This window comes from Malus sylvestris, chromosome 4 (assembly GCF_916048215.2).
Source record: "Malus sylvestris chromosome 4, drMalSylv7.2, whole genome shotgun sequence".
NCBI lineage: Eukaryota > Viridiplantae > Streptophyta > Magnoliopsida > Rosales > Rosaceae > Malus > Malus sylvestris.
The window spans coordinates 21,936,908-21,947,657 of NC_062263.1; the positions used below are offsets into that span (position 1 = coordinate 21,936,908).

General features: G+C 38.5%; 2 protein-coding genes across 2 annotated transcripts; one reads left to right on the forward strand and one right to left on the reverse strand.

The window, feature by feature from the left end:
• Positions 1-652: 652 nt before the first annotated feature.
• On the forward strand, positions 653-6,005 carry LOC126617879 (serine/threonine-protein kinase BSK6-like). The gene is made up of 10 exons (XM_050285972.1): positions 653-779; positions 926-1,183; positions 1,273-1,493; positions 1,604-1,873; positions 2,061-2,166; positions 2,580-2,665; positions 3,200-3,388; positions 4,564-4,728; positions 5,058-5,171; positions 5,542-6,005. Exons 2-10 carry the CDS (start codon positions 1,102-1,104, stop codon positions 5,782-5,784), a joined length of 1,476 nt encoding a protein of 491 aa, XP_050141929.1. The 5' UTR covers positions 653-779; positions 926-1,101; the 3' UTR covers positions 5,785-6,005.
• Positions 6,006-7,659: 1,654 nt separating this feature from the next.
• Positions 7,660-10,750, reverse strand: LOC126617896 (uncharacterized). Its single transcript, XM_050285985.1, has 2 exons — positions 9,827-10,750; positions 7,660-8,190 (listed from the first exon to the last, which is right to left on the reverse strand). The coding sequence occupies exons 1-2, from the start codon at positions 10,261-10,263 to the stop codon at positions 7,953-7,955; spliced, it is 675 nt and encodes a 224-aa protein (XP_050141942.1). The 5' UTR covers positions 10,264-10,750; the 3' UTR covers positions 7,660-7,952.

A 10,750-nucleotide genomic window follows, 5' to 3' on the forward strand; every position in this document is an offset into this window, starting at 1 on the left:
AATCACTAAAATTGAAATTGAACCAATCAATTTTGGTTTGGTTCGGTTTTTTAAATTTGGTTCAGTTTTTTCAGTTTGGTTCCTTCGGTATTCGGTCCAATTTTTTTCGACTTTCAATTTTTCGAACCACTCCTAAATAAACCCAATCTTGAATTTGAAAAAAAATAAAATTAGATAGTAGTGCCCGGCCACGTTATTATATGCGCACCATTCACAAAAGCATAAATATTCTTGAAGTTTATTCTATTTAATTTTCCAGACGTTCCACCTGGTGTGAGAGCAGACCTAGCCACTTATTCTCAAATTGAGAGAGATTAGTGGGACTAAGATTTTTCCTCGTCCTCTTTTCATTCCTTTCCATATTCTCCTTTTATATTATCTTATTTTGTCTTTTTTTTGTTATAAAAAATTAATATAAGATGTTAATGTAGTTTAATCGTAACTGTTCAAATAAGAGGGAAGGAAAATTGAGAAAAAAAGAGGGAAGAGAATGTTATTCAAGATTAGTGAGGAGTGATTAATAAGAAAGAAATGTATACATGAGCTGATCTCCATTAGTTTGCTTGACTTTCTTGACCCCACTGAAGAAACAAAGCAAAACGGACATTGAATTGACCACTAATCCACTCTCTTGAAGAAGAAAAAAACAGAGAGAGAGGAAAAAATCATGACTTTGCAGAAGAAAAAGGCCGTTTCCTTTTCGTTTTTGCATATTCTTTTCTGCAAAACAAAACAGAGTCACTCACACTCTCTGAAACTCTGACACTCACACACCAAAAGTGAGAGACACACATTCACACTGATTAATTAACAATTTAGCAATAATAATCATCTTAAACACTAATTAATATATATATATATATATATATTTTTTTTTTTTTTAAATATTTTTGTACTTTGATAACACTGAACTTGCTGGGAGCAGCTAGTAGGACTGAGAGCGCCTGAGAAATGAATCAGCTTTGGATCCAGAACTTTACTCTCTGAAGATTCAAAGACTGAACCCTCCTCTGTTTTCCTCTGTTTCTCTCTGTTTGATGTCCACCGTCTGATCATCTGACTTTCCCACTCCCACACTCGCTCTCCGACGCTCGATCTCAAATGGGAGCCCGCTGCTCCAGATTCTCCCTCTGCTGGTTCCACTCCCACCTTAAACCCACCGTCCTCGAATCTTCCGAACTGGGTAACCGGCCCCTACTTCTCTGTTTTTCATTTATGTTTTTTTGAGCTTCTGAGTGTGATTCGGACAATTCGGTCGCTGTTTTGTTGCAGACAATGGGGGCAAAAGCGACAAAAGCATATGGCCGACCTTCACGGAGTACAGCCTCGACCAAATGAAAGCCGCCACGTCTGGCTTCGCCTCCGACAACATAGTCTCCGAGCACGGCGAAAAAGCTCCCAACGTTGTCTACAAGGGAAAGCTCGACAACGGCCGGTTAATTGCCGTCAAGCGATTCAACAAGCTCGCCTGGCCCGACAATCGCCAATTCCTAGTCCGTCAAACTCAACCCTCCCTCCACTTCCCAACATTTCGATAAATCCCAGTCCCAGATTTTTTTGTTTTCTGGAAAAATAAGGAAGGATCGAATATTTTTGTTTGCAGGAGGAGGCGAGGTCGGTGGGGAGCCTGAGGAGCGAGAGGCTGGCGAATCTGATCGGATGCTGTTGCGAAGGGGAGGAGCGGCTGCTGGTGGCGGAGTTCATGGCGCACGAGACGCTGGCGAAGCACCTGTTCCACTGGGAGAGCCAGCCGATGAGGTGGGCGATGAGGCTGAGGGTGGCGCTGTATCTGGCTCAAGCTCTCGATTACTGCAGTGGTAAAGGTCGTGCCTTGTATCATGATCTCAATGCCTACAGGGTTTTGTTTGATCAGGTAGATTATAAAGTCTTCTGTTTTTTTGAATTGGATTGATTTTTGTTTTTTAGGGGTTAATCTATTATATTTTTCGGTTTTAATCGAAAAGTAGGGGATGCAACACGAGGACTTCCCGCGAGGTTGTGAATCGCGGGTTTATCTGTTTTTATTGTTTACCATTTGGGTTTTTTGACTTGGTACACAGGATGGTAATCCCAGGCTGTCATGCTTTGGCCTCATGAAGAATAGCAGGGATGGCAAGAGTTACAGTACGAACTTGGCTTTCACTCCTCCTGAGTATCTCAGGACAGGTATGATCACTTCGATTGAAATGCTTGCGGTTTTAGAAAGTATTAGCGACATTATGCTTTTGAATTTAGTAACAGACACCACATGTGAAGACTCATTTGCTTACAACTGAATTCGAAGTTGGGGAATCAATTCGCTGAATTGGGAATTTGTGTATTGAAGAGTTAATTAACAAGCTTTTTGTGCCGCCTTTATTCTTATTAAGAATAAGATTTTCATCAGCTCCTTTCAATAAAATTCAATGTGAGAAGGATGCCAAGTTGTACATTGGATCATTGGTGGAGCACATGGAAACCGGCATTACATATTTGATTTTTTCCCCCATGCCTTGTTACAAATTCCATTGGGTTTCAAGCTTTCAATATGTTCAGAAGGTACTATAACTTCATAAATGTACATGTGCTTTGGTTGGCAGGTAGGGTGACGCAAGAAAGTGTAATTTACAGCTTCGGAACGTTGTTGCTTGATCTTCTAAGTGGCAAACATATTCCCCCCAGCCATGTGAGTTCTATGGCGATTATTCTTTACAATGATGTTTCACGATATATATAGTAGCGGGGAATCGTGGGACAAAAAAATAAAATTCTCATTGGAATGAAAATTAATACTTGAGTTTGTTTGGATACCTAATAGCAAGCTAGGGTCACAGAATCTTTGCATAAATATGCACTGTGTTTGGCAAAAGAAAAGTGAAGATATTTAAAAAGTTTGGTCTCAGCTAAACAATTCCAAAATATAATTTATTTTAGTAGCTATTGGTAAATTTCCCCTAAATACCCTTTTCTTTGTTTCATTTGATCTCAAGTAGTTATGGATTCTTTTGTAGCTTTGTGTTTGGTTAATAATACTGGTAAGCTGTTTCACGCTCCTATTGCTAATACTTTTTTGCTTCAAAAGTTGGTCCTTGGTGATTGCAGAAGTAAACTGAAGAAGGCTAACCATTATTAACACCCATAAGACCCTTTGTTTTATGACTCCAAATGTTGGTTTGAGTATCAAATTAGGGGTGACCATGTTTGCATGTCTTGTTTGAAGGCGCTAGATCTAATTCGCGGCAAGAATTTCCTGATGCTAATGGATTCTGCTTTGGAGGGTAATTTCTCAAATGATGACGGAACTGAGTTAGTACGCTTAGCTTCCCGTTGTCTGCAATATGAAGCTCGTGAGCGGCCAAATGCAAAGTCCCTCGTCACTGCTCTCATGTCACTTCAGAAAGAAACAGAGGTAAGGATTCCATCATTATTGTTAGTGTGTATCTCACATATTTCACATAATCTCGTACAAATATTAGGTCTAGGTTCTTACTTTTCCTCATAATTCACTACATCCCTTAAACATATAAATAGACTTTCTCTTGTACATGCATTATTACTCACTCACAACAATGCATAATTTCCTATTTCTTTCTTTTGTGTCCCTATTCTAACGTGATATCAGAGTCACCAATTAATGGCTTATACTAATTTGTTAGCTCATACCAGCCATCACTGTCACCGCCGCTGATCTATATTGCAGCCAACCATCACTGTCACCGCCGGTGATCTATATTGCAGCCAACCATCTCTGCACACCATCTATATTCCTCCTCTCTTTAATCCGAAACTTTGTTAGTCAAATCAGTTTGACAGTATCTCCATTTACGTATAGTAAGAATTTGGAGCTAACCTGTGTCCAGATTATTATATATATGAAATGTGAGGAATATATCATTAACAACTTCTGAAACTCAAAGGTGATACACGAGAAACCATCTTGAGCCTACTTGTATAAACAAACTAGATATAGGTTAGAGGCGTTAGACCCCGACTTGAAAAAGATGCTATTGTAATATCTGACATGTATGGCTGAGATATTTCACATTATAATTAACCTAGAGTCCTAGACATGAGTTAGGTTTATATTCTTCTAAACTTGCATCGTCTCTGGTACCATTGTATTAGTTCGCAATCCCTAAGCCTATAAGTAGGCTTCCTCTTGTACGTTATTACCAACTTCAACGTACAGAATACTATCTCTTTCTCTTATGTTATTCTTAAAGGGGAGGTGTTATTGGCACTCCAAACAAGTCATTTTGCAGTCCTCATAAGTTTATTTTTGTTTCTGAATATAGAAAGTTTCGAGTGCACAATGACTTTTTTGGAGTGCCAATAACATCTCCCTTCTTAAAAATGTTTACCTGTTTTAGTATTGATAAAACCCGTAGCTTTTTATTGAGACTAACCACATTTCTTTTTCAACTTTAAAAAACAGATGCAGGGAAGGAAGTTTTATGCTTAAAGTGAAATTTAATTTCCCCCTCATCAATTGTGGGCATGGCATTGTTAATGCTAGCCTGCCATTTAAGAGCTTTAAGTTTGCTTGTGAAGAGTATAATTTCTCATTGCATAGTTTTCGAGCAGGTTGCATCACATGTTTTGATGGGTATTGCACATGAAAGCGCATCCTCAATGCAGCCATTGGCATTAACACCCTTTGGAGAAGCTTGTTTGAGAATGGATCTCACTGCCATACATGAAATATTGGAAAAGAATGGATACAAGGATGATGAGGGGATTGCTAATGAGGTATGTTATTGTATGTCCTGTACTCAGTTCTTTTAAAAGAAAACTAATGAAAAGGGCTTGAAAACTTTGAGTTTTAATGATAAGGACAAAATAAAGGGTAAAGTGAATAGTACCAGGATTGACTTTTTAGTGTAAAAATGTGGTTTTTCGTTAAAGTGAACAGTACCGGGTGCTTTTCGTTAAAGTTTCCTTCTTTTAACTGTGATCTGTGATATTTGATAAAAAAAGATAGTGTGCGCGTGTTTGAAGTATGACCAGCAAGAAGCGCTTGTTTTAAATACAATTATTCCTCATAGTGCTAATTCTGCTTGAGATATTTGGCCCTGCAGCTTTCTTTCCAGCTGTGGACTAATCAAATGCAGGAGACTTTGAATTCTAAGAAGAGTGGAGATTCTGCTTTTCGAGCTAAAGATTTTACAACTGCGATTGATTCCTATACACAAGTGAGTTTCTGTTCAGGAATAATTTTAAACTGGTCTGCACAATCCATGCTTCTAGCCAGTTCCGTAACTTAAAGACATTGCAACTTTCAAAAACTGGCCTTGTATCTGGATTATTTTATTTTATTTTTCAAGAATGCACACTTACAGTTTAGTAAGCCTCAGAATCTGATAGCGGTATCATACTTCGTTAATTTCTGAACTGTTTCTGTGCGTACATTGTTGATCATATGATATAAGTTGTCAGACAGTTTGTCTTATACACAATGCTATTGAGAAAGATCAGGAGAATAGCATTGAGGGTGTGTTAGGAATTTAGAACTTGTCCCATCAACGCTGATTTATGTTTCTACCCTTCTGATTTCTTTTGTAGTTCATTGACGGCGGGACCATGGTATCACCCACGGTGTATGCTCGGCGCTGCCTCTCTTACCTGATGAGTGAAATGCCACAAGAAGCTCTGGGGGATGCTATGCAAGCCCAGGTAGTTTCTCCCGAGTGGCCGGCGGCTTTGTACCTTCAAGCAGCTTGCCTCTTCAGCCTTGGCATGGATAATGATGCACAAGAAACACTCAAAGATGGCACAAATTTGGAAGCCAAAAAGAACAAAACTTGAAGTGTATAGCCTCATTTTTTTTCTTTCTTTTCTTCTATACCTCCGTTAACATCCGGGCGACGCTTTTTCCTCCGTTTACATCCCGGCGACGCTTATATTAGTAGTCGTTTGTTTAACCTTGTATCTATTCTTTATTGTCATGATTTGGGTATTTGAAGGCTTTAAGCTTTGCTTGCTTCAATTCAGGATTTCTTGGAAGATTATTCTGTTGGTTTTGATAATTTTTGTTTCTGGCCTCCCTTATTTTTATTTGGTTATTCAAGCATTTGTATTCACATGTGTTCTTACTAGAATGTGTGTAAAATTCTCCGATTATTGACACCCCTGCAAACGAGTATTGGAATTATTTTGATTCTCGACTTTCCCGTGTTTACTAAAACATGAGTTGTTGAGTTATTTCAATTCTTGAGTTCTCGTGTTACTAACACATATGGACCAAATACGAAGTTGGTTCGGTGTCGAATACCGAAGAATTTATGAGAATTTTGAAAGCTATTGTAGGGGGCCGGCACGAATGACCTTTCCTACTCTAGCATTGTTGAACCAAAGGCCGATGTTTTTCCTCAATTTTGACAACACCATCGCTTGATCGCCGGCGAAGTGTCCAATTTGCTAAGCATTGACGTAACTACGACCATGCTGAGTCTCTTTTGGGGTGGGCTATAAGAAAACACATCTGGCCCAGAGGGAGTGGGCTATAGACTAGCCAAACCGCCTCAGGCGCCTAGGCGACTTGGGCATTTGAATTCTTTTTTCTTTAAAAAAAATAGTCCAAACACAAAACGACGTTGTTTTGGACTGGATTTTTATCAAATTCATGCTAATTTTATGTTGCTACTTAGTTTCTACTAGTTTATTATGACTTCATGATGTGAATTAGAGATAATAAGTGGGGTGAATCCGTGACACCACTTTTTTATATAACTTTTGACAGACATTTTTGTCGGACTCACTTCGTAATGTATTTTAACAATATGAACGCCTATCTTTTAGAACATCATTCATAGATCATCATTTCGAAAAGATAGACAAATCCAAAACCATTAAGATATTCATTAAGAAAATAGACGAATACGGTTCTACAAAGAAACCCTAAACCCTTAATCCAGCGGTTATATGATTTCAGATTTAGGTGAATTTTGGTAGACATGATTTTTGAGGAATGATCTAAAAGATAGACGCTTCCAATTGTTGAAATACATTAGAGAGTGGGCCTTACAAAAATGTGTGTTAAAAGTTGTGTAAGAAAAGTAGTGACATAGATCCATCCCCATAATAATAAAGGAAAACTAACTAAAAGTTAAAAAAAAACTTCATTTTTAATTCCTTGGCATGCTTGCTTGATTGTTTTACAAAGTATTATCACTCACACACACACACACACACATATATATATATATATATACACATACACACACACATACACACATACACACACACACATATATATATACACACATACACACACATATATATTAAGTATTATACTACCGTGAGCCTATCGCTTAAGACAAGATTTCCATGAAATGCTTTGGTTTTAATACTACCGTGAGCCTATCGCTTAAGACAAGATTTCCATGAAATGCTTTGGTTTTGTCTTCGCCTTTTAAAACATTGTTTGAGACAAATTGAGCGGCTCCGCACAGTAAATCTCTGCGAAAGAATTGATATCAATTCCTTCCTCCCTTCTCCTAATTCATGACTTGTTCGTACCATAAACATGCCATATAGGTTTGCCGAGCAACATATAGTAGTTGAACTTGATGACGTGGTTGGATAGAGAGTATGATCCAAGAGCAATGAAGCAATTTTACAATTTTACAATTCAATTCAGCAATTCTCTCTCTTAAGAGAATACCATATCCTCTGGCCAAATGAAAAAAGAAAGATATATTTTACATAATTATATATAGGGTTAGGATCGAGGGACACATTTTTTGACACATAAAACACCTTGAAGAGAAGACCCGAAAAAGCGAACTTATGAACAAGAAACACTCCAAGAGAAGTGGGCATGAAGCAATATATGATGTATTACTACTAATCTATATAAACGCTACAGATTTCGCAACTATGTGTTACTAATCATCCAGCAGATTCTGCAGCTTCTTTTTACACTTGTTTTTTCTTTTGATTATCCAAGTTTTCTCAACTCTTTGCTCGGAATTTCACGACGGAACGTTGAAGTGAAAGAGCCATGATATGACAAAAGCAAATACCATGCAGGCAAGAAGGAAGTTGAGGAAGCGGTGACCGTGCCAGAAACTTCGAGTCTCTGTGGAGGCCCCTGGGGCTGCAACTGCAGCTGTTGCTGAGGCAGTGCTGGATTCGTTTGACTGCTCAGTGAACTCGATGTCATTTGGCCCAACGACGTTGCGCGCAACTGACTGGCATATCTCACAGGTCCTGGAAAACATGGAGTGGAATTAATATATTAACCTAATGGTTTTCGTTTATAAATAACAATTCCGAACGCAGTAGATATGAGTGAATGTATGAAGTTAAAATGAATTTAACAGAAATAAGTAAACAAATCAAGATTAATCTCTATGGCCTGAAGAAAAGCAAATTAAGCGCAGAAACCTACAAGGGAATCAGAAGGCAACGTCCTACTTGTACTTATAACATGACAAATTGGCCAAAACAACCTCATATTCTGCTACGAATGTTAGAAGGCCACAATGGTAACGCTCACACTTCGCAGACGTGAGATATAGTTTAAGATGCAAAGGAAGGAGTGTAACGCACATCATATGTGAGATCATATTGCACGGCTTTTACAAATATACGATAAGATTTCATAAAATCCCGTCAGATTCAAACATCGAAATTATCAATTTCATACGAAGTATCTGCCACCATTATCAGAGCATCACCAGGACATGTGCGATCAATGTGATATAACAGTGGCTGCCAATGGGGATTAAAAGTGGCAATGCCACCACACATCTTACTGTCAGCATCAATGCAGCCATTGCTAATATGTAAGTGACACCCATATAATCGAGAGATTCTCTCGCGCAACTAAGTTTTAGTACCAATGACTTCATTATTCAATAAACGTTTGCCATGTATTCAAAAAGTGCACGACCCATCCAATGAACAATCATCACATGGTGAAATAGTGATACATGGCAATCTGCCAAAAGCTCGATTAGTTATACATCTATCGTACTCGAAATGTATATGAAAAGAGATTCATCACTAAGCATGCTGGATGAATAGGAAATGTGGATATGAACACAGTAAATATCAATTATTTAGTGCGTCGGCCGACAAAAGCTTTTGCAAAAGATTAAATCTAATTGGAAAAATCAATAAGATGTCAAATCCCCACTTTCATAAAAGAGAAAGAGAATCACAGAGGAGCAGAGATTCTTAAACTTGGACGAAAGACAGAGCTGTAAGGAATTCTAGTTTGTACACATTTCAATGCTTTCACCTTTTCCTTTACTTTGTCTTGTCCATTGCCCTCTTTTAGGGAAGGAAAGAGATCATCTCCATATATTTTCCACCAAATTTATCAATTCGGGTTCTTGAAATTTGATCAAATGGTTAAAGTTATTATAATTTTCAAAGGAGGTCCCTGTTTTTAACCGTTGGATCAAATTTCAAAGATCCGGATTGATAGATTTGGTGGAATAGATCTGAGGATCCCTTTCCCCTCTTTTAATATCATCTTCCTTTTTTTCTCGACATAATGATATCCTAAATTCACGAACTACGTATCTCCTATCTAGAGCCGTTCTATAGGTCATCCAACTATTACTAGACTTACTTCGACATTAAGAATCGGGTAAATCTCGATCAATTAAGGGCTAATTAGCTTATCAAATGATAAACTTTATCAAATCAAAGATATAAACTTTGCATAATGCTAAAAAGTAAAAAGTAAAGACCAAAGTTCTATCTTCGATTCTCTCTTCCGCCTAAGCGGGTTAGCCAACGATTTACCGAAAGGACTCGAAATTTAATATATATATATATATATATATATATATATATAAAACAAAAAAAAAAAAACAGATATAAATTTACTTACTTGTTGCCCCTAATCTTGAACCACGTATCAGCACAGTTCTTGTGGGCAGCAGCCAAATCATCCTTGCAAGAACAACCCAATTCAATCGGAGCTCCGGATTCGTGGCTGTTACTCTCCAAACCCAGATGACAAATCCGACAATCTCTCTCTACTCTATCCAAATGAACCTTAATTTCCGGCACCCCAATCTCAATTTCGACAACCTCGACCGAACTGTCCGAAACAGACGAGGCTCTCCGAGAATCCGACACCACGCCGAGCTGAGGATCAGAGACAAAAGCGAAATTGTACTCATCGTTGGAGCCGCCATTGGTCGAGAAGAACTGAGAGTAACACGACCCGTCGTCTGCGTCGGAGAAGCAGACGCTGCCGCCGCCGTCAGCGCTTCCGGAGAAGGAGCGGCGGTGGGTTCCTTGCTCTAAATCGACTTGGGACATGTTCGGAGGTTAAAATTTTAAAAACCCAGAAGCTGAAACTCCGCCGGAAGGCAAAGAACAGAGCATTCGGGCATTACAGTTTGGAGCTTAGGGGGGTTTCGAAAACTATTGAAGAAATATTTGATGGAATTTGAGGATTTAAGGAAGTGGGTTTTGTTGGATTAGGTGAACTTCGACTCCATTAAGATTGTTTATGTTGGAAATTTGTTACCAACAAAATTAAATGCACCCAATAAAGTTTGATCAGTTTAAGGACAAAGGTTTAGGCTTGCAAGCTTGAAGAATGTAGAGAGAGAAAGAGGATAGGGAGAGAGAGGTCTCAGAAAGCAAGAGTCATGCCTTAGAGAGCTGGGACTGAGTACCCCTCATGGAGGAGGAAGAGATATACAAAAAACGTACAGTGGGTGCACTGATTATTTCGGAAGACAGATTTCCATTGGTAAAGACAACTTGAAATTTGAAAAAAGCAGTGATAAGTGGAAAAAAG

Excerpts from the sequence above, each read along its gene's own strand:
- LOC126617879 (XM_050285972.1), top strand. The coding sequence starts at position 1,102 with ATGGGAGCCCGCTGCTCCAGATTCTCCCTCTGCTGGTTCCACTCCCAC. Across the intron at positions 1,494-1,603 it reads CCGACAATCGCCAATTCCTA|GAGGAGGCGAGGTCGGTGGG; the intron begins GTCCGTCAAACT and ends TTTTGTTTGCAG. Across the intron at positions 3,389-4,563 it reads CACTTCAGAAAGAAACAGAG|GTTGCATCACATGTTTTGAT; the intron begins GTAAGGATTCCA and ends GTTTTCGAGCAG.
- LOC126617896 (XM_050285985.1), bottom strand. The coding sequence starts at position 10,263 with ATGTCCCAAGTCGATTTAGAGCAAGGAACCCACCGCCGCTCCTTCTCC. Across the intron at positions 8,191-9,826 it reads TTCAAGATTAGGGGCAACAA|GACCTGTGAGATATGCCAGT; the intron begins GTAAGTAAATTT and ends CATGTTTTCCAG.